General features: G+C 39.8%; 1 protein-coding gene across 2 annotated transcripts in view; it reads right to left on the reverse strand.

Moving 5' to 3' along the window:
* nktr (natural killer cell triggering receptor) overlaps nucleotides 1-24,829 on the reverse strand; it is a 79,427-nt gene that overhangs the window by 20,804 nt on the left and 33,794 nt on the right. For both annotated transcript variants that reach the window (XM_034168992.1, XM_034169001.1), the window contains 5 exons: nucleotides 24,320-24,349; nucleotides 24,082-24,227; nucleotides 8,405-8,627; nucleotides 7,626-7,793; nucleotides 359-446 (listed from right to left, as the gene is read on the reverse strand). In XM_034168992.1, coding sequence (XP_034024883.1) covers nucleotides 359-446; nucleotides 7,626-7,793; nucleotides 8,405-8,627; nucleotides 24,082-24,227; nucleotides 24,320-24,349 — 655 coding nt within the window. The remainder of the gene's footprint in view (nucleotides 1-358; nucleotides 447-7,625; nucleotides 7,794-8,404; nucleotides 8,628-24,081; nucleotides 24,228-24,319; nucleotides 24,350-24,829) is intronic.

Here is a 24,829-nt window from a genome sequence, read left to right on the forward strand (position 1 = left end):
TTGGCCAAGTCCTCTGACTCTTCCTAGGGGATCCTGAGGCATTCCCAAACCATCTGGGAAATATAATCCCTCACCTCGCCTGGATTACGGAAACTGGGACCTCCTCCTGGAGCCGGGCCTGGTGGGCCAAGCTTGCAGGTGAGCGCTTGGTGGCTACACCAGAATTTGTTGGTTTCTTCTTTGGCACTCCCCTCAATTACTTTCAACAGAATTAATCTATAGGTTTCTGGGTGAGCCCGGTGACAATAAAACAAATGGACCAAGAGTCACGGACGAAAACTACCTCATACATTGACACTAAATCCTAATAAAAAGACCTTTAATTAAAAGTCTCAGATGTTATATAAAGTGAACTTACCATTGTGCCTCTACCTTTGATCTTGCGCCCAGATTTGGTGACTGCTGGTTTGAAATCAGTTGAAAGTGACAATTCTTCTTTCTCGGGCCTGAAACAAATTAAAGGACATGTCGCATGTGTTTTAACGTCCCAGTTAGCAATACAACATCAAAGTACTCATGATTGTAAATCTCCTTGCTCACATGCACTCATAAGTAGTGGTTTCTGATGTTTTTTATTCCTCTCCCGAAACGAGGAAACAGGTGCATTTCCGGAAAACATCTCACTGTGCAACAGCATAGCCAAACAACTGGTTGGTTTAATGCTGCGAACCTGCAGATATATGTCTTGTATTGGAAAAACTCAGAAGACGGTATTTTCAGTAGCAAATGGACTATCTAATATGCCACAATCCTGACAGAAGTTGAGTTGAAGGCAGAGCTGTGATCGGACATTACGTGCGTGCGCGATCAGAACCTGGGAGCAAGTAGACCTGGTTGTTATTCTCTGGTCAAATGGAACTTGAAAATAATCTCTGGCTGTGGATCTGTGAGGACGAGTGGACCGTTCCATGGCTGGTGATTGCAATTGTGATCACGTGCGTGGGGGCTTGTTTTTGTTGTGAACTAATTTGGAAATCTTTACACTGGGTGAGTGGGATGTTAATTTGTTTTTCATCTTTTGTTTTGTGTTCTTTTTTAATGGAGCTTTCAATGAAAGTACTTTTTGAACAATATATAATCAGTATTAAGCTTGTAGACTTTCAAGTGTCATAAAACTGTCAATTTCTATAAGGAACTTTTTAGAGAGAATTAATGTTGAATAATCCCTTAAAAAAAAAAAAACAGCTGACATGCAGGTTAAAACGGCCGTTACACTGTTTTAACCTGCATGTCAGTTGTTAACTGCCGCTTAATGGACGTGGAAAGTCTCTGTGATGACACATATATATATATTTACAGTGGTCCCTCGCTATATCGCGGTTCACCTTTTGCGGCCTCGCAGTTTCACAGATTTTTTTAGTGCAATTTTGCATGCTTCTTTTTTTTTTTTTTTTTTTTTTTTAACAGCGCATTGTGTTCTGTGTCCTCATCAGGCGGGCCGGTCGGCATCACCGCGATTGCGCTCACTGCCTCCGATGCTCTTACCGAGTGTGCGGGCTTGGTAAGCGCTGCAGTGGGCCACTCACACCACCCCACTGTCTGCTGTGCGGAATTGCGGCCAAAATCTGGCAACAAATCCAGAGACTACGCTCACTGTTTTGATGCAGAGCGCTCCAGCAGCTCGCAAGGATAGAATTCAGCAGCGCTGCATGGTCTCGGTAACCGCAGCCGCAGAGTTCCGTGGCCACTGAGAAAAGTTTGGATCTTTTTAATGACTTGGATTCTTTGCAGGTCTCGCATCCGTACCGCAACGGTAACACCGGAGGCAGTGAGCGAAGGGAGAGGACGCGCATTGTGTTCTGCATGTGTCTGTTTATAAGAATCTTCTCGCCTAGAAGAAAAAAAGAGCGCCAACAACTACAAATAACTGTGTTCTTCACTCAGAAAAAGACACCTGCACTGAGGTGTCTCTCAGTGGAAAAACACGCTGCGACGCCAGGACAAAGAGGCGCGATCAAAGGAACTGTGAAATACTGGTTAGTCACTATTTATAATTTCTTATGTGTCTAACCTTGTAGGTTGATCGTTAAAATTAAATTTGTTAGTTCTAAAAGCCATCATAATTATTTATAGGAAAACGTTCTATTTTTATTTCTCAAACAAATGTTTGGGCCTGAAAACAGGTTTTGATCTTTGGTTTCATTCTATAATACTGGTCTTATTTTTCTACTAAGGCTTGAACTTTGAGAGTGTTTACACAGGAGAGAAAAGTGAGAAAATGTGTGTAGTGAGGGGTTTTACAGCCTTAAAACATCTATAATAATTATAAAAAATAACGCTGACTACTTCGGGATTTCACCTATCGCGGCCTATTTTTAGAACGCAACTCCCGCGATAAAAGAGGGACCACTGTATTAGATTTTTCACAGTTATATACAACACTTATTAGCGTTTTTAACAGGCTGTGTTTATGAATATTTGCTACAGGTGCACAAAAACTTCTCACAGCTGCTCCTTTTACTGTGACCGCATCAAAATGAACAGTTATCACTTAAAAATGAGTTATCATAACACAACATCACACTTGTGTAAACTCTGGAATTAATCTGTGCCTCAGCTATGTTTACTACTGTGTTACAGAACCTTTCCTTCTAACAACACTCAATATGCGTTTGGGAACTGAGGACACTAATTGTGAGTGTCATGAATGGGTACAAAAGGAGCATCCTCAAAAGGCTCAGCCATTAACAAGCAAACATGGGGCGAGGATCACCCCTTTGTGAACAACTGAGTGAAAAAAATAGTCCAACAGTTTAAGAACAATGTTTCTTAGCGTTCAATTGCAAGGAATTTAGGGATTCCATCATCTACAGTCCATAATATAGTCAGAAGATTCAAAGAATCTGGAGAAGTTTCTACACGTAAGTGGCAAGGCCGAAAACCAACATTACATGCCTGTGATCTTCGATCCCTCAGGCAGCACTGCATTAAAAACCAACATCACTGTGTAAAGATCTTACCGCATGGGGTCAGGAACACTTCAGAAAACCATTGTCAGTTACCACAGTTCGTCACTACATCTAAAAAAAATGAGGTGGGCTTCATAGATAATTGGCAAAGCTTCTGGGGAAAACCTTGTCTTGTTAGGAGAGACGGCATCCATCCCAGTTTGGATGGAGCAGCTCTCATTTCTAGAAATCTGGCCAGTTTTATTAAACTCTCCAAACCGTGACTATCCAGGGTTGGGACCAGGAAGCAGAGTTGTAGTCTTACACACCTCTCTGCAGCTTCTCTCCCCCTGCCATCCCCCCAATACCCCATCCCCGTAGAGACGGTGCCTGCTCCCAGACCACCAACAACCAGTAAAAATCTATTTAAGCATAAAAATTCAAAAGAAAAAAATAATATAGCACCTTCAACTGCACCACAGAATAAAACAGTTAAATGTGGTTTATTAAACATTAGGTCTCTCTCTTCTAAGTCCCTGTTAGTAAATTATATAATAATTGATCAACATATTGATTTATTCTGCCTTACAGAAACCTGGTTACAGCAGGATGAATATGATGGTCGTTACTGTGAGTTTCTCTGTGAATTTTCAGACCTTTTGTCTGACTTAGTGCTTAGCTCAGATAAGATAATTATAGTGGGCGATTTTAACATCCACATAGATGCTGAGAATGACAGCCTCAACACTGCATTTAATCTATTATTAGACTCAATTGGCTTCGCTCAAAATGTAAATGAGTCCACCCACCACTTTAACCATACTTTAGATCTTGTTCTGACTTATGGTATGGAAACTGAAGACTTAACAGTATTCCCCGAAAACCCCCTTCTGTCTGATCATTTCTTAATAACATTTACATTTACTTTAATGGACTACCCAGGAGTGGGGAATAAGTTTCATTACAGTAGAAGTCTTTTGGAAAGTGCTGTAACTAGCTTTAAGGATATGATTCCTTCTTTATGTTCTCCAAAGCCATATACCAACACAGTGCAGAGTAGCTACCTAAACTCTGTGAGTGAGATAGATTATCTCGTCAATAGTTTTACATCCTCATTGAGCACAACTTTGGATGCTGTAGCTCCTCTGAAAAAGACAGCCTTAAATCAGAAGTGCCTGACTCCGTGGTATAACTCAAAAACTCATAGGTTAAAGCAGATAACCCGTACGTTAATTTCACTAATTTAGAAGATCTTCACTTAGCCTGGAAAAAGAGTCAGTTGCTCTATAAAAAGCCCTCCGTAAAGCTAAGACATCTTATTACTCATCACTAATTGAAGAAAATAAGAACAAACCCAGGTTTCTTTTCAGCACTGTAGCCAGGCTGACAAAGAGTCAGAGCTCTATTGAGCTGAGTATTCCTTTAACTAGTAATGACTTCATGACTTTCTTTGCTAATAAAATTTTAACTATTAGAGAAAAAATTACTCATAACCATCCCAAAGACATATCATTATCTTTGGCTGCTTTCAGTAATGCTGGTATTTGGTTGTTCTGTCTGAATTATTTTCATTAGTTACTTCCTCCAAACCATCAACATGTCTATTAGACCCCATTCCTACCAGGCTGCTCAAGGAAGCCCTACCATTAATTAATGCTTCGATCTTAAATATGATCAATCTTTATTAGTTGGCTATGTACCACAGGCTTTTACAGTGGCAGTAATTAAACCATTACTTAAAAAGCCATCACTTGACCCAGCTATCTTAGCTAATTATAGGCCAATCTCCAACCTTCCTTTTCTCTCAAAAATTCTTGAAAGGGTAGTTGTAAAACAGCTGCAGAGGAATGGTCTATTTGAAGAGTTTCAGTCAGGTTTTAGAATTCATCATAGTACAGAAACAGCATTAGTGAAGGTTACAAATGATCTTATGGCCACAGACAGTGGACTCATCTCTGTGCTTGTCCTGTTAGACCTCAGTGCTGCTTTTGATACTGTTGACCATAAAATTTTATTACAGAGATTAGAGCATGCCATAGGTATTAAAGGCACTGTGCTGCGGTGGTTTGAATCATATTTATCTAATAGATTACAATTTCTTCATGTAAATGGGGAGTCTTCTTCACAGACTAAGGTTAATTATGGAGTTCCACAAGGTTCTGTGCTAGGTCCAATTTTATTCACTTTATACATGCTTCCCTTAGGCAGTATTATTAGAAAGCATTGCTTAAATTTTCATTGTTACGCAGATGATACCCAGCTTTATCTATCCATGAAGCCAGAGGACACACACCAATTAGATAAACTGCAGGAATGTCTTACAGACATAAAGTCATGGATGACCTCTAATTTCTTGCTTTTAAATTCAGATAAAACTGAAGTTATTGTACTTGGCCCCACAAATCTTAGAAACATGGTGTCTAACCAGATCCTTACTCTGGATGGCATTACCCTGACATCTAGTAATACTGTGAGAAATCTTGGAGTCATTTTTGATCAGGATATGTCCTTCAATACGCATATTAAGCAAATATGTAGGACTGCTTTTTGCATTTGCACAATATCTCAAATTAGAAAGGTCTTGTCTCAGAGTGATGCTGAAAAATGAATTCATGCATTTATTTCCTCTAGGCTGGACTATTGTAATTCATTATTATCAGGTTGTCCTAACAGTTCCCTGAAAAGCCTTCAGTTACAGTTAATTCAAAATGCTGCAGCTAAACTACTGACGGGGACTAGAAGGAGAGAGCATATTTCACCCATATTGGCCTCTCTTCATTGGCTTCCTGTTAATTCTAGAATAGAATTTAAAATTCTTCTTCTTACTTATAAGGGTTTGAATAATCAGGTCCCATCTTATCTTAGGGACCTCATAGTACCATATCACCCCAATAGAGCGCTTCGCTCTCAGACTGCAGGCTTACTTGTAGTTCCTAGGGTTTTTAAGAGTAGAATGGGAGGCAGAGCCTTCAGCTTTCAGGCTCCTCTCCTGTGGAACCAGCTCCCAATTCGGATCAAGGAGACAGACACCCTCTCTACTTTTAAGATTAGGCTTAAAACTTTCCTTTTTGCTAAAGCTTATAGTTAGGGCTGGATCAGGTGACCCTGAACCATCCCTTAGTTATGCTGCTATAGACTTGGACTGCTGGGGGGTTCCCATGATGCACTGAGTGTTTCTTTCTCTTTTTGCTCTATATGCACCACTCTGCATTTAATTATTAGTAATTGATCTCTGCTCTCTTCCACAGCATGTCTTTTTCCTGATTCTCTCCTCTCAGCCCCAACCAGTCCCAGCAGAAGACTGCCCCTCCCTGAGCCTGGTTCTGCTGGAGGTTTCTTCCTGTTAAAAGGGAGTTTTTCCTTCCCACTGTCGCCAAGTGCTTGCTCACAGGGGGTCGTTTTGACCGTTGGGGTTTTTCTATAATTACCGTATAGCTTTTGTCTTACAATATAAAGCGCCTTGGGGCAACTGTTTGTTGTGATTTGGTGCTATATAAATAAAATTGATTTGATTTGATCTACAAGTGCAAGTTAAAACTCTACCATGCAAAGCGAAAGCCATACATCAACAACATCCAGAAACACTGCTGCCTTCTCTGGGCCAAAGCTCATTTGAAATGGACAGATGCAAAGTGGAAAAGTGTGCTGTGGTCTGATGAGTCCGCATTTCTAATTGTTTTTGGAAATCATGGACGTCGTGTCCTCTGGACAAAAGAGGAAAAAGATCATCCAGATTGTTACCAGCGCAAAGTTCAAAACCAGTATCTGTGATGGTATGGGGGTGTGTTAATGCCCATAACATGGGCAACGTACACATCTGTGATGGCACCATCAATGCTGAAAGGTACATCCAGCTTTTGGAGCAACACATGCTTCCATCCAAGCAGCGTCTTTTTCAGGGACGCCCCTGCTTATTTCAGCAATGCCAAGCCAAATTCTGCACGGGTTACAACAGCATGGCTTCGTAGTAAAAGACTGAGGGTACTAGACTGACCTGCCTGCAGTCCAGAACTGTTGCTAATTGAAAATGTGTGGCACATTATGAAGCACAAAATACGATAACGGAGACCCCAGATTGTTGAACAACTGAAGTCGTACTTCAAGCAAGAATGGGAAAGAATTCCACCTACAAAGCTTCAACAATTAGTGCCCTGAGTTCCCAAATGCTTATTGGGTGTTGTTCGAAGGAAAGGTGATATACACATAAACATACCACTGTTCCAGCTTTTTTGAAATGTGCTGCAAGCACCCATTTAAAAAATGAGCAAATATTTGCACATAAACAAAGTTTATCAGTTTGAAGATTATATATCTTGTCTTTGTGGTGTATTCAATTGAATATAAGTTGAAGAGGATTTGCAAATTATTGTATTCTGTTTTTATTTACATTTTATACAACGTCCCACCTTCATTGGAATTGGGGTTGTAAATTAAAAGGATTCAAAGAGGACACATAATTATCCAAATTATCCATTAAATGGAAAACATCCACTCAGGGCTGACATTCTAGATTTTTGAGTAAGAGGGTGGAATCACAATTCTAGAATGTCAGATTGGCAGTTATGTTTAGAAGGATTTCAATAAGTTTTTTTTGTTGTATAATACTGATACTAGATTCCATAATCTGATCAAACAACATAGAAACCCACATCGCAATTCAAACTTACACATAATTTTCACTGTAAATTAAACTCATATAATCCACAACACACAAACCGGCAGAGGAGAAGTACTGACATCACTGTTTTATCTTCCTGAGATGGCATGTCCCGTCGCAGCAAGAAACGGTTTTCTGGTACGGGTGGGATTTCCTCTGGCCTCACTACAGGTTTCTCTCGTTTCCCACCGTGCTCCTTCTCTCCTTCCATTTCATTCTCTCTCTGAAGTGCCTCTTTTTCCACAGTACTGAGAACAGAAAGAATCAAAGACAATGTAAAACTGCATTTTATTATGCAATGAACCGGCCTACTTCAGGTCTCTTTATGGAGACAGTCAGTCATGTTTGGAATTTACAGTTTTATTTTTTAAGACTTGTCTGTACTGATCAGGTTGAATTAAATCTATCAATTTGATAGAGACCACTGTGGAGATTTTATTATTTTTTTTTAACTTCGGCTGCTCACACTGACTTTGGGTTGCTGAACTGGATCACACTGAGATCAATATACCGATTCAATGGAAGCTTTACGCTGATGCACTTCCTGATTTAACTTCAGATAAAGATACAAGGAGGGAAAAAAAAGGAAAAAAAAAGGTAATGTTCATGTTTTGCTTTTTTCCTATGGTGGGAGGAAACTGGAACATATGGGAAAACCTACAGACACAGAGAGAGCAAGCAAACTCCACACAGAAAGGAACTGTGAATTGGGAGACCTGAACCCAGGATCATCTTCCTGTAAAGTGTGAGTGCTGACAACTGTGCTGCTAGGGCACTGCAGTGATGGAATTTGAAATACTGAAAAGTTGGGAAATTATATATGTAGAGTATGCATGTAGAAGTACAAAAGCAAAAATACCTGTGTTTAGAAGGCAGAACATCTGTGGACTTCACCCTCTTTGATGCTCTCCTTTTCTTCTTTGCCCGTTTCATCTTTGCATCTCTCTTTTTCTTGCTAGTTTGTTTGCATTTTTCATTATCCTCACTTTCCGATTCCTCTGAAGAGGAGAACCGGGGGGATGACTCGTTGCAGTCATGGGAGGAGTTAGAATGTGAAGTTCTTTTCCTCTTGCTCTGAAGCACTGAAGTAATAAAGATTAAAACATTTATTTCATTTCATGAGTAATGCTCAACTCTGCAAACATATAATGAGACGGTATAGTAGATGGTCAGGAAAACATTGCTGTTCACCTCCTACCTACGTATGAACATGAAAAATATCCATCAGACTAATATAACCTAGATAGCATGCGACACAGACTTCCCACAAGATATCAAATCAAAAAAATACAAGTGCACATGCACTTAGAAATGTGGGAATAGACCAGTTGTCTGCCTGGGTGGCTGCCATCCAGGACTCAAGCTGGTTCCATGGTGATGTGGATGCGACAAAGTGCAGCATCAGCACATGTTCCCAGACTTGACTTGCACATGCTCTAAAAATAAACATTCCACAACAAATTAACTGACATGAAAACTCCTTTCTTGACATGAAAAGTTTTATTATCCTGTAAGAAATTTCTCTTCAAACTATTAAAATATGGAAAGAAATTCAAATGGTAACATCAAACTTAACATGAAAGATATTGTGCACAGTCAGTTACACAAAGACAGTCACAAATTTTGTATTTTTGCTTCCATTTGCATATTTTTTTGTAAACCACCACAATGGAGTAGAAATGAAATAATCAAGACATGCTTGCAGTTTGAGCTTACAGCTTTTATTTAAAACTATTTTCACACAGAACCATGCAGCTTCTGCTAACAGAGCTTGCTGTGCACAGCCACTTCCGGTAAAATGATGAGTCACTTTAAGGGCCTCAAAAAGTTTAGTCTTTTTACAGAATCTCTTAGATCTTCCAAGAGTGACATGTCAAGATGTGTACCGATTAACAGACACTCCGAGACACACACTCCCAAGGCCTGTTCCAAACTAGACAAAGGATAGTTTTTTTTTGAGAAGTTCATCTACAACTAAAAAGGTTAGTAGCTAACCAGCTTTGCATCAGCTCAGATACAAACACTGTTAACGTTTTAAAGTGTGCAGTCAAGGGTACCGTTAACTAAACAGTTTATGCCCCTTCTAAAAATAAGAACGAGCTGACTCACTTATTTTATTATGTACCTTATTCTATAACTGAACTATGCTTGCCAATGTTAGTAACAGTTAACGCCAGTTAGTGGCTAGTCAACATTCTCCCTTTTACCCAAATGAACAATCCATTATATAAGTGTAGCTACAGTAGATGCAGTGCAGCAGGCAAAGTTTTGTGCAACAACAGTGGTGGGCACAGCTAACCAAAAAGTTAGCTTTGATAACCGTTAATCCACAAACTGAAAAGATAACTTTTATAAAGATAAACTGATAATCCCTAAAAAATTTAGCGGAAGTTACAGATAAAAACTGAACCGATAACTTTCAGTATTGATTTCAGTACACGGCAGCTACTGACACAAAGATTCAGCGCTCCTGTCTCAGATCGGCCTTCTCTCAGCAAAAGAGACCTGGTGATCAGAGAGAAAGGAGAGGAAAAAAGATGATTTCTCTTCACCCTGTACAGACCTGACGGTCATTTCACTGGAGTCTTGCACAGGCAGACAGTTTTGGTTGGTTATAATTTTAACCAAACTAATTCCAGACAGCTTATTGAAATTAACATCGCATCTGTCGTTTTATAAAGTGAAAATATCAGCTACAGTAGTGTTCAGAATAATAGTAGTGCTATGTGACTAAAGATTAATCCAGGTTTTGAGTATATTTCTTACTGTTACATGGGAAACAAGGTACCAGTAGATTCAGTAGAGTCTCACAAATCCAACAAAACATAGCATTCATGATATGCACACTCTTAAGGCTATGAAATTGGGCTATTAGTAAAAAAAAGTAGAAAAGGGGGTGTTCATAATAATAGTAGCATCTGCTGTTGACGCTACAAACTTAAAACTATTATGTTCAAACTGCTTTTTTAGCAATCCTGTGAATCACTAAACTAGTATTTAGTTGTATAACCACAGTTTTTCATGATTTCTTCACATCTGCGAGGCATTAATTTTGTTGGTTTGGAACCAAGATTTTGCTGTTTACTAGTGTGCTTGGGGTCATTGTCTTGTTGAAACACCCATTTCAAGGGCATGTCCTCTTCAGCATAAGGCAACATGACCTCTTCAAGTATTTTGACATATCCAAACTGATCCATGATACCTGGTATGCAATATATAGGCCCAACACCATAGTAGGAGAAACATGCCCATATCATGATACTTGCACCACTCTGCTTCACTGTCTTCACTGTGCACCGTGGCTTGAATTCAGAGTTTGGGGGTCGTCTCACAAACTGTCTGCGGCCCTTGGACCCAAAGAGAACTATTTTACTCTCATCAGTCCACAAAATATTCCTCCATTTCTCTTTAGGCCAGTTGATGTGTTCTTTGGCAAATTGTAACCTCTTCTGCACGTCTTTTATTTAACAAAGGGACTTTGCGTGGGATTCTTGCAAATAAATTAGCTTCACACGGCGTCTTCTAACTGTCACAGCACTTACAGGTAACTCCAGACTGTCTTTGATCATGCTGGAGCTGATCAATGGGTGAGCCTTTGCCATTCTGGTTATTCTTCTATCCATTTTGATGGTTGTTTTACGTTTTCTTCCACACATCTCTGTTTTTTTCTTGTCCATTTTAAAGCACTGGAGATCATTGCAGATGAACAGCCTATAATTTTTTGCACCTGCGTATAAGTTTTCCCCTCTCCAATCAACTTTTTAATCAAACTACACTGTTCTTCTGAACAATGTCTTGAATGTCCCATTTTCCTCAGGCTTTCAAAGAGAAAAGCATGTTCATCAGCTGCTGGCTTCATCCTTAAATAGGGGACACCTGATTCACACCTGTTTGTTCCACAAAACTGATGAACTCACTGACTGAATGCCACACTACTATTATTGTGAACACCCCCTTTTCTACTTTTTTTTTTTTAACTAATAGCCCAATTTCATAGCTTTAAGAGTGTGCATATCATGAATGCTTGGTCTTGTTGGATTTGTGAGAATCTACTGAATCTACTGGTACCTTGTTTCCCATGTAACAATAAGAAATATACTCAAAACCTGGATTAATCTTTTTAGTCACACAGCACTATTATTCTGAACACTACTGTATATGCACTAATTTTGAAGGTTTTAGCATTTAGACACACATGCTGCATTGCATTATGGGTTTCCTGACGTCAGTGGTTGGTTGGTCGGTATAACACAGTTACTGAAACGTGGTGGGTTTTACAAATAAATCTGTATTTGTAAATATTTCATTTTTTTCATTTGTAAACAACAACAAAAAAGCAATTTGAAAACTGAAAATTCTGTTTCACTGCCATGAACACTGCCATGGATGGTAGATGGTAGTGTTCATGGCAGTGTGAGCAGCCACACATTCACTAAAAGTGAGGAAGGACTTAAACAGAATTTTTTTTTTTTTTTTTTTACAAATGAAAAAAAAAAAAAGACATTTACAAACACAGATTTGTTAAACCCACCACACGTTTCAAAAACTTTCAAAATTAGTGCACTACTTTAAAACTAAAACATATAGCTGATATTTTCACTTTGTAAAACGACAAACGTGATGTTAATTTCAATAACTTGTCCGCAATTAGTTTAATATTATAACCATAAGTCAAAACTGTCTGCCTGTGCAAGACTCCAGTGAAATGACTGGCAGGTCTGTACGGTGTGAAGAAAAATTATCTTGTTTTTCTTCCCTCTCTCTTCCTTTCTCTCTGGTAGTCAGCTCTCCCCTGCCCGCAGAGGATAGCACTCTACCATTCATGGCTGTCTGCTATAAAACATGAAACAGACAGGCACTAAAGTCTTTGATTTCAGACTTTACAAATGTTTTTAACTGTTAAGCTATATTCACTACGCCTGCAGAATTTTGCTAGCAGTCTAAAAGTTATTGGAACTAAATTTATCGGAAGCTAATTGGTCCACTGATGGTTTTCAAAGTTATCTGGAAAGCTAATCCGCTAATAAAAACATTATCTTCGATAATTAGCGGTTAGCGGAACTGTGCCCATCACTCTGCAACGATCTTGTAGCCATGCTCTTTCAGAGTGCCTATTACAGCATGTTGCAGGTTAAGACTGTGGTCACAAATGATGTTTACAAAGGCAGTTTGACTGGAATAACACTGGCTCTCGACGTCTACTCTGACTGATACACATCTTCAATTCTGGTGTGCACTCCTATCTCTTGTCCTGCAGGTGAGAGCTGTACCACCAACTGTGGCCTTCAAGGGTAGTAATAAGTTATGCAAAGTTTCTATATTGAGTTGGAATGGCATGTCAGTCCAGAATGCTTTTAGAACCTCAGACCTCAATGGCTTTTTGAAGAGGAACTCAACCCTTTTATTTTCTGTTAATTACTTAATTTTTTTATGTTAATTTATGGTCTTAATATATTTATAAATAGCTTATGTTCTTGTTCTCATATACACACTATTATTACCATCATCATCATTATTATTTTAATTTTTTATTACTTCCATTTTGTCATTTGATTTTTAAATGGACCACAATTATCAATATCCATTGTTCAGCGTTGTTCGCCAATATCCATAGTACTTTTGTTTGTGGCTGATTAATTAAGGTATCGATCAGACTGAGGCAATACAAAATAAAATAAGATTAGTATGTTGCTCGTGGAGATCCATGGGCTCCAAATTGGGTAGCGTTTTTAAAATAGGTAGCTGACATTTTTCAAGGGTGGTGATAAGTTATGCAAAGTTTCTATAATGAGAATGGATAATAATGGAATAATAATAATAATGGAGAATAATAATGGAATGGTGTGTGAGTCCAGAATGTTTTAGAATGTTAGACCTCAACAGTTTTCAGAAGAACTAAACCCTTTATTTCTTGTTAAGTACGTAATAGTACATAATTGTTTTAATATTAATTTACTACCTTAATGTATTTATAAACTGTTTAAATTCTTGTTACATTATACACACTATTATTATCGTTATTATTAATTCTATTTTTTCGTTTGATTTTTAAATGGACCACAACAGAAGTAAGTGTTTTCACTTTCTTGTGTCATCCATGTACAGTTGTATGTAAAAGTTTGGGCACCCCTGATGATTTCCATGATTTTCCTTTATAAATCATTGGTTGTTTGGACCAGCAATCTCAATTAAATATATCATATTGTTGCATAAATTTGGGCACCCCAAGAGAAAAAAAAATTACATCAATATTTAAAAGATCCTCCTTTTGTAGAAATAAGAGCCTCTAAATGCTTCCTATAGCTTCCAATGAAAGTCTGGATTCTGGTTGAAGGCATTTTGGACCATTCTTCTTTACAAAACATCTCAGGTTTGTTTGTTTCCGAGCATGGACAGCCCGCTTAAAAATCACACCACAGATTTTCAATAACATTCAGGTCTGGGGACTCAGATGGCCATTCAGAACATTGTACTTGTTCCTCTGCATGAATGTCTTAGTAGATTTTGAGCAGTGTTCAGGGTCGTTGTCTTGTAGAAAGATCCAGCCCCGACACAACTTCAACTTTGTCACTTTTTCATGAACATTGTTCTCAAGATTCCCAGTACCTGCATTGGCCACACAGCCCCACAGCATGATAGAACCACATTCTACAGTACGTAGCAAGTGTTTTTCTTGGAATGCTGTGTTCTTTTTCAGCCATGCATACCGCCCCTTGTTATATCCAAATAACTCAATTTTAGTTTCATCAGTCCACAGCACCTTATTCCAAAATGAAGCTTATTCCAAATGTGCTTTAGCATACCTCAAGCGACTCTGGTGTGTACGCAGAAAAGGCTTCCTCTGCATTACAGCATCTTTGGCAAAGTGCACTGAATAGTTGAACGATGCACAGAGACTATCTGCAGCAAGATCATGTTGTAGGTCTTTGGACCAGGTTTGTGGGTTGACTATGAGTGTTCTCACCATCCTTCGCTTCAGCTTATGAGATTTTTCTTGGCCTGCCACTTCTGACCTTAACTAGTACTGTGCCTGCGGTCTTCCATTTCCTCACTATGTTCCTCACAGTGGAAACTGACAGCTGAAATCTCTGAGATAGCTTTTTGTATCCTTCCCCTGAACCATGTTGAACAATCTTTGTTTTCAAGCAATTTGAGAGGTGTTTAGAGGCACCCATGATGCCACTCAATAGAAGAGATGCAAAGAGGAGAAACATTTGCAAATGGCCACCTTAAATGCCCTTTCTCATGATTGGATTCACCTGCGTAAGGAGGTCAAGGGTCAGTGAGCTTTCCAAACTATTTTTGTGTTCCAATAAGTAGTGCAAAATGTATTCAAATTAATAAAATGACAAGGGTGCCCAAATTTATGCACCTGCCTAATGTTGTTTAAATAATTAACACTTTCTGTAAATACTAGAAACTTCATTTCACTTATCAAATATCAGTGTGTTCATCTGCTATATGATAAATTTAACCGAAATTTCTTACCAGACAACTTATGATTTATAAAGGAAAATCACAAAAACTATTAGGGGTGCCCAAACTTTAACATACAACTGTATTTTTAACATATTTACAATTATATTATGTACTTACATTGAACTATATACACTAAATAAAATGAGGCACCTATGCATACATGTATAGACACCACATCACTTTTTATAAATGATTTACCGCCCCCTGCTGGAATGGAGTGGGAGTACAGAATGTAATTATCAATGCCCATTGTTCAGTGTTTTTAGGTAATATCCGTTGTTTCTCCAAAAATATTAGTCCTATCAACGTTGCGTTTGGCAGCGTTCATCCTTGACCCCAAATACATAAGCACACCAAATGGCAAATGTCAGCTCTTCCCAGCTTGTCCATAATCAAAGATGCATGCACAACTTTTTATTTTTCTACTTTCTGCTGCAAGCAGGTGCTTTTATTTTTACACACTCACAAACAGAGACAGTGGCAGAAGATATCAAAAGCACTACACTTTTCATTCATGGTAACAGCAACATGACAACTAAATTGACTAAACCAACTGAACAACAAAAACACAATAAATCAATAACACTAACAACACTGTTAAACTAACATGAACCACAATAACATATTTAAAACCCCAAAACCCGAACTCCCATGGTGCATTGCAGCACAACGTCCATTGTTCACTACTGTTAGCTAATATTACTAATTTCTCCAAAAATATCAGTCCTATCAACCTTCCATTTTCACAGCATTCATCCTTGACCCAAAATACATAAGCATACCAAACGGCAAATGCCAGCTCTCCCCAATTCCTCCATGATCAAAGCCATGCACACGCACGCACACAGAGGCTACTTGGCTATTACAATATAGATTTGTGTACAGGGCCACAAGCAAATAAAAATAGACTGTGGGCTATTAAATTTCTTCCAAACTTGATGTTGACTTCTTACAATGAAGCAAGACATTACAATCATAGCTGCTTGTTAATATCATTCCCAGGGGATTCATGCAGTTCAGGACATGGTTGTGAGAAGACCAAAACCACAAGCCGGGAGTGTCTGCAAGTCAACACGCTATCAAGCATACACAGGTGAGGATACTATTAAACTGTTTGATTACTGTATAATAATGTACATTGCCAATTTTTCTTCATATTGCTGTAGCAAATAAAACAATGCAGTGAGCTATTCTCCAGAATGACTGTTGTCAGAATTGAAAATCAAAACAAGTTGCAAGAGATGCGTGGAAGGTCAGTGAATTTAAAGCTTCTTTTATTATTATTTTTTTTTCTTAATTTATTTCAGGATCCCTCCCTGACCCATCATTATTGACTCTTGGTGAAGGACTGAAAAGCCTCAGACCACTGATCTCCTCAGCGCTGCATGGCCTGTCTGAGCTCTCCGTGGTTGACTGTAGGTTCGGACCTGTGCCACGAGGTTAACCCCCGTCATACCAGTGTCATCCTGTTGTGGGTATACCCACAAGTCATGTACAACACTCAAATGCACCTACATTCCCCAAGGGCCCAGTCACACGGCGATAGCTGAACGAAGGATAAAAAGTCAAAGTTCCAAATTGTCAAGAAAGGGTAGGCAAATGATCGTGTACCCTTCTCATGAACGAAACCAAATCAAAATGAAACATTCACAATGACGTAACCAACAGCGGGTATGAGACCGAGCGCAACCAGCCTTGTCCTGTCCGCAGCACTTACAGAGGTGGGATTTGGTCGTCTTGACAACAGGTGAGAAATGTTGTGTGTGCACATACAGGCCAGCCACAAACGGTTGGAACGTGCATAAATAGTTAAAGTAGTTGATAAAACGTTTTTAATCGCTATTGTTTCTGTATGACAACATTGCTTTTCGTCTCACACAAGGACGAGTCATCAGCGATACAAAGATGTTACGTTAAGCTTGTCAGAGCTTTAGTTATTGATCTGTACAGATATTGTTAACGTTCCTGCATTACATCAGACTTGGGAGGTTGGATGAAGGTGGATGACAGGCGGATGCTGACATTACGGAAACTATGCAAATAATAAGCAACCATCAAGCCACAAAGCAAAACGGGATACGGATTAAATGAGGTTGTCATCGGGATTCGTTCACATTTTTCAACAGTTTGAAAATTCTGACATAGCAGCAGCTGCAGGAACAAAGCTGGATGACGGTTAAAACTAGAGTTGGTAGTCCTGGAGAGCTAGCAAGAGAGCTAGGAAGATTTGAAAGTAGCACCTCCTCTAGATTCCACCCCCTCCCCCCTACCCTGTCAGTGCTCCATCCAAAGCCACACCCCCACAAACTTGAACACGCATCTGACTGTGGGACTCAGCGGGGCAGAGAAGAGTCAACTTAGCCATTTCAACATTGATCAAACTACCTCATGTCTCGTTCACCTGTAAAGGCCCCCTGACACGAACATGGCTTTGACTCACGCACTAGCACGACCTGTGTCGTGCTGGAGCGTAAACTTGTCTTTAATGGGTGCAGACAGGACATGAGAGGGGTGCCGGCGCGTGTTATTGTGCAGAGAATTTTGAAATGTTCAAAAAAAAAAAAAAAAATCTTTCACACATAAATGTTGTGCTACGTGGCGCAATCTAATCAACACGATGTGCAGCTCATCAAGTGGAGTAAAGAAGTGAACAGAATGACTGGCGACATCAGCGGATCGCATCAACTCGCACCTCGTCTGAACAACTATAACAAGATGTTAAATCTCTCATAAACATACTTTAACAGCTGCACACAAGAGGGAAAGAACACATAACTGTTGTACCAAGCTATGACAATGTAAACATGACAAATATTTACCTTTTAGATGGCTTAAAATGTATCCACCAGCTTGTTAGGCGCGTGTGCGAACGACTGAAGCAGCCCTCTGTGATTCAGGAAGTGATTACAGCTGTTTTCAACGGCCAATTTGCAGAGAAAATTATTAATCTGACAATTATTTTATATACACAGAGTCACACCGGGCCTGCTTCGAGTTGCTTCATGCGGCGTAATGACAACGCAGGAATGTCTGCGTCAGGTGCACGCAACAGAAGGGGCAGAGAGGAGGTGATAACGCAGAGGAGGATCTGCAGGCAGTCTGGCTGCAGCCTGACTGCACTCTGATTTCTCTTCTAGTTTATATTTGTTCTTGTGCAGGGCTGCAGGTCTGCGCTCTGATTTCTGTTATCGTTTATCTTTCTTCTTTTGACCACGAGCTGCGCACATGCGAACGAATCATCCGTGAGTAAATGTAGAGATGTCTGGAGTTATACTTGATGTGGACATGTCCTGTCTCTGGCAATCAGTCTGTGAGCAGGACTTATCTCCTTTTTTGTCCTTTAACACAATTATGAGAGAGTTTAAGAGGACAGTAAGAAAATGCCTGCAGCCAGCCAGTTTTTGTCTTAACTGTTCACATGTGAGTGTGCAAACGAATGGTCTGTGAGTGGACTGGAGATGTCTATCGGGGTGAGCTGTTAAATGTAACGGTGGAAGTGGTAGTTTCGACTGTATTCCATCTGCCACTGTACCGAAGTGAACGTCTTCGGTGAAACGAGATGAGCGTGCACGCGCGGAGGAGGAAAGGACAGAGGGAGGCATTGAGCCTGGTGACCCGAGCAGGAAGAATTAGACATGAAGACATCTAATTCGTTTTTTGAGAGCGGACCGTGGTGCCTACGTACAGTAGCGTTCAGAATAATAGTGCTATGTGACTAAAAAGATTAATCCAGGTGAGTATATTTCTTATTGTTACATAGGAAACAAGGTACCAGTAGATTCAGTAGAGTCTCACAAATCCTACAAGACCAAGTATTCATGATCTGCACACTCTTAAGGCTATGAAATTGGGCTATTAGTAAAAAAAAAAAGTAGAAAAGGGGGTGTTCACAATAATAGTAGCATCTGCTGTTGACACTACAAACTCAAAACTATTATGTTCAAACTGCTTTTTTAGCAATCCTGTGAATCACTAAACTAGTATTTACGAGGTCTATTAGATAATAAACCGAGCTTTTTTTTTTAAACTATATGGATTTGAATGACGTGTGATTACACCAATCATGCTTGAACCCTCGTGCGCATGCGTGAGTTTTTTCACGCGTGTCGGTGACGTCATTTCCCTGTGGGCAGGCCTTGAGTGAGATGTGGTCCCGCCCTCTCGGCTGAATTCCTTTGTTTCACACGCTGCTCAAGAAGGCGCGCGTTGCTTTATCAAAATTTTTTCTGGACCTGTGAGGAATATCCGAGTGGACACTATTCGAGAAATTAAGCTGGTTTTCGGTGAAAAGTTTAACAGCTGATGAGAGATTATGGGGTGTTTCTTTCGCTGTAAGGACTTCCCACGCAGCGGGACGTCGTGCAGCGCTTCCAGGCGCCGTCGGCGACCTGTTTCGACCTGAAAACATCCTAATTTAAGGCTTAATTCACCCAGGACGTCGTGAGAGAGAAGATTCAGAAGAGGCCGGCATGAGGACTTTATGCGGACATTCCACTGTTTAAGGACATTTTGTAATGAAAGACGTGCGCGCAAATTCGCTGAGTCGTTTCCGTGACGACTCGGCAAATCTGTGTGCGCCGCGACAGGAAAAACACCTCCGTGTTGAAAACCATTTGTAAAATTCAGGCGGCTTTTGATGGCTTTCAACAAGTGAGTAACTGAAATTGTTTAACAGCTTGGGCATGTTCCAACTTGCCCGTTAAGGTTTCCAATGGAGGTGTTTTTCCTGTCGCGACCCCCCGCGGTCGGATCCAGCCCGACATGCGACTCTGCCCGCACGTTCTTTCATTACAAAATGTCTGTTAACAATGGAATGTCCGAATAAACTCCTCATGCCGACTTCTTCTGAAAGTTCTCTGTTCTCTGACGACTTCCTGGGTCAACAGAGCCTGAAATGTGGAAGTTTTCAACTTGAAACGGCGAGACACTGCCGCCTCGAAGCACAGATCGCCGTCAGGCACCGTGGGCCGTCCTTACGGCGACACTACCAGACCAAAATCTCTCATCAGCCGTTAAAATTTTTACCGAAAACCAGCTTAATTTATCAAATGGTGTCCACTCAGTTGTGCCTTACAGTTTTGAAAAAAATTTGATCAAACAAAGCAGCAGTCTCTGAGCCATTCCTAAACAATGAAAAAAATTGACGAGAGGGTGGACCACTCCTCACTCAAAGACTGCCCACAGGCGAATGACGTAACCGACAGGCGTGAAAAAACTCTTGCATGCCCACAAGGGTTCAAGCATGTCTGATGTAATCACACGTGATTCAAATCCATATGGTTTTTGAAAAAAATAATAAGGTCGGATACTTTTCTAATAGACCTCGTAGTTGTATAACCACAGTTTTTCATGATTTCTTCACATCTGCGAGACGTTGATTTTGTTGGTTTGGAACCAATATTTTGCTCGTTTACTAGTGTGCTTGGGGTCACTGTCTTGTTGAAACACCATTTCAAGGGCATGTCCTCTTCAGCATAAGGCAACATGACCTCTTCAAGTATTATGACATATCCAAACTGATCCATGATACCTGGTATGCGATATATAGGCCCAAAACCATAGTAGGAGAAACATGCAAACAACCTTGATGCTTGCACCACCATGCTTCACTGTCTTCACTGTCAACTGTGGCTTGAATTCAGAGTTTGGGGGTCGTCTCACAAACTGTCTGCAGCCCTTGGACCCAAAAAGATCAATTTTACTCTCATCAGTCCACAAAATATTCCTCCATTTCTCTTTAGGACAGTTGATGTGTTCTTTGGAAAATTGAAACCTCTTCTGCACATCTTATTTAACAGAGGGACTTTGCGGGGGATTCTTGCAAATAAATTAGCTTCACACAGGCGTATTCTAACTGTCACAGCACTTACAGGTAACTCCAGACTGTCTTTGATCATCCTGGAGCTGATCAATGGGTGAGCCTTTGCCATTCTGGTTGTTCTTCTATCCATTTTGATGGTTGTTTTCTGTTTTCTTCCACATGTTTTTTTTTTGTCCATTTCAAAGCATTGCAGATCATTATAGATGAACAGCCTATAATTTTTTGCACCTGCGTATAAGTTTTCCCCTCTCCAATAAACTTTTTTATCAAACTACGCTGTTCTTCTGAACAATGTCTTGAACGTCCCATTTTCCTCAGGCTTTCAAAGAGAAAAGCATGTTCAACAGGTGCTGGCTTCATCCTTAAGTAGGGGACATCTGATTCACACCTGTTTGTTCCACAAAATTGACCAACTCACTGACTGAATGCCACACTACTATTATTGTGTACACCCCCTTTTCTACTTTTTTTTTACTAATAGACCAATTTCATAGCCTTAAGAGTGTGCATATCATGAATGCTTGGTCTTGTTGGATTTGTGACAATCTACTGAATCTACTGGTACCTTGTTTCCCATGTAACAATAAGAAATATACTCAAAACCTGGATTAATCTTTTTAGTCACAAAGCACTACTATTATTCTGAACACTACTGTATAATGGTCAGAGTTTTATCGATCCTACAGCTGCTACAGAGGTCTGATTTGTTTCGTTCCTTTTTCTGAATACATAATATATTGACGACTGTTAGGATAGACGGACCATTTCACCCAATATAACAAAAAGTGTTTCTGAACAGAGTTACCTCCCCGAGCTTTAAAGGATGCGTCCTAAAGTCTCATAAGTCCAGATTTCTTGTTTGGGCTTTGTTGTTCTTCGTTAGTGCTGTGTGACCAAGGCTTTAAATAAAATTTTTACATCTCAAATGAGTGACTTCTCATATTCAATATACACAATATATAAATATAACTAGAAGAAGGATATACACTGTAGAGCTGTGTGACACTGTTATGAAAAGGACAGAGGTTTCTGGGGTGAATTCACACTGAAATAATTGAATGAAGACAAAAAAAAATAGTGCTTTATTCAACAGGAATATAGCCTTTCAAATCAAGTGGTCCCTGGAAGTTGGTCGACAGCTGGTCAACTGTCCCAGACTAGGTCAGAGGTAGATTGTGTTACCAGATGTGACACTCCTTCACTCTGCGAATGGCTTTTTCCACAAGGATTTGAAGTTGGGTGATTGCTTGGGTTTTCAGAGCATCCTCTTTGCTGAGCAGCGGTTAGGAGTGAAATTAATTAATTTCTATTATTTAACTGTTTACCATGCAGCCATCTCCCACCTCCATTAAGTCCAGAAAGTCCACTCTGTTGTGTCAGCTCTCGGTCTGAGATGGAGCCGGTGAAGAGACTTGATAGAAAAGTTAAAGCACCACATGGGGCAATCTCAATCAACCTGTTTATACTACAAACTGTTTTTGTAGAATGAAAAAAACCTAAGATTGGAGTGTGAGGGATCATGGGTTCTGGCATCCCACCTTGGTGCAGTCGATAATTACACAAACCTCTGGACAGTAATGCACAAATTTAGCTGGCATGGTCTTCTGGACTTGCCATTTACTCATCAAGATGGGCAGAGAACAAAGGAGCAGGTAGAGGTAATTGGCACATATTATAACTATACGGGAGACAGTGGGCATACAGACCTGAAACATGTCAGCAATGCAGCAACAGTAGAGGAAAACAAAACTCATCTACCAGTTGCAGGCTGTGTGGTGGAGTGGGAGATGTAGGTTCAAATGTCTGTCCTTTTTTCTGGCTTCTGCCCAATAAATCCCCATGGAGGCAGATGGTTGAATAGCCTCCCAGAAGGCACAAAAATCTGCTTTGAAGTAAATCTTGTGTAAAATCAGATGTCATCTGAGACAAAAAAGATCAAATGTACCCAACACACTTTCAACTTATTCAACTCTTTAGCCACCTCCTTTACTTCAGCCTCCAAGTGCTGTATGCGGGAAGCTGCAGCATCCAGTGCACCTGTATGAGATAAAAAAAAAGAAAAAAAAAAGCTACAGCTCAATATTTACCTTTACTTGCTATTGTCAGACTATTACTTTTAACTGAGCAGAATTATTTGACTATTAATTATTATTACTTTATTTGACTTTATTACCCTTTCTTTACTTATTACTAATATTACTTTTAATTGAGCAGAATTTCACACTGTGGTCTAACAAACTTGGTTAAATGCTGACATCAATTAAATTGAGATTCGCTTATCAAATATATATCTGGGCTTAAGCTCATGTGTCAACAGTGTTAACTTATAGTAACTCCATACACTCACTAAAGTACAGAATACTTGTGCATAACATACCTGGCTGAGAAGCCAAATGGTTGTGTTCTGTCATCGCAGCTGAAGCTGCCATATCCTCCACTTCATTCTCACAGCGGCTCCTCCAGAGTAAGGGCTGGGCGACCGTCATGACCAACACGACGCTTGCGTATAAACGGACTCTGTTGAGACCGACATCCCGTCGCAACCATTCCACTCAAAACTACAGGGCATAGCTCTGATTTTTAATAATTTTCGAGCAGTTTTCTCAGAAATATTAGTTGTAGTTAGGCTGCTAGCAGTAACCACAGTTAGTTTACTTAGTTTACTTCACTAAAGTGCTGGCTACAGATGACTGTGCTATTTTGTTTAACTGTAAAACTTGACCCTTCATTCCGACGAATAGCTCTCACCCATTTCTTTCGGAGACTTTTGTCACCTGGGAATGAGTGAGAGCTGAGGTACGGCTGTGTTTGTTTGTTTGGGTTGCAAAGCAGCACAGAGCAATGACACTGTGAAGTCGCTTCAGTCATTGATGTCAACTAACAAGAAGTGGAAATGCACAGCTAACTTTCACTTTCGCCTAAGAAACCCAGAAGCGTGAAAATCCTCTATCCCCCCATTACCTTTTCAATTCCTTAATGGTTAATATGTTCTTGTCAAATATCTTGAATTAGCTCTGAAAAGTCAACACAAGCACAACTTGACTGTTTCATTTTGCCTCTACTGTGGTGGTGTACAGAGCAAAACTACAAAAATCCTGGAAGTGTCCAAATACTTATCATAATGTACATAGTGCATACACAGTACACTGAAATTCTTAAAACCTTTGATTTAATATCACACCATTTTTCCAAAAATGTATTTAAGAAAATGATAATTTACTGATGACAGAACTTACCGTCATTTGCAGACTTGGTGATCAACTGGCCACAGTCAACAACTCTCACATCTGCATAGGGCCTGCTAGCAGAATCAGTTTTCAGGCCCTCAATCTTCTTTATCACTTCAAAACCCGAGATGACTACACCAAAGACAACGTGGACTCTGCAGAGTCATAAAGCATTAAGGATTCAAGTTAAAGGAAAACACCAGAAAAGCCAAGACAAAAGTGACGGTCACAATTCTGTCACACTTACCCATCAAGATGAGGTGCCGTCTTTGTGGTACTGTTTGATGGTATTACAGAAATCAGACAAACCATGATGATTCAACCAAGGACAGTGTTGGAGCCATGAAATGGAAGAAAACAGAGGGAAAAACCTGAGAATAAATAAGAAACCTGAACAAAGTCTGGGTGGTACCATCGGAAACAGGATTTATTGAACAAGTGACAAAGGTCAAAATGGGCATAGCATTTTAAAAATGTGCCTAATATTAATAATAATACTACAACAACAACACTTATCTTGACTACTGAAGTACAACTGCATACAGCAGCAAACTGGTAGTACCTTAACACTCATCTTACACTGTGAAATTAATTAATATGCACTTTTATATCTAATTTAAAATAAAGAATAATATCTGCCGCTATTTACTCCATATTTGACAAGTGTGCCCATCAGTCACACTGGCAACATATGAAGTGAGAAACTGTTTCAGTGACAGAGAAGTCTACAAACCTTAATTATATGTGTCACCTTATG

The sequence above is a fragment of the Thalassophryne amazonica genome, chromosome 1, assembly GCF_902500255.1.
Source record: "Thalassophryne amazonica chromosome 1, fThaAma1.1, whole genome shotgun sequence".
Lineage (NCBI taxonomy): Eukaryota > Metazoa > Chordata > Actinopteri > Batrachoidiformes > Batrachoididae > Thalassophryne > Thalassophryne amazonica.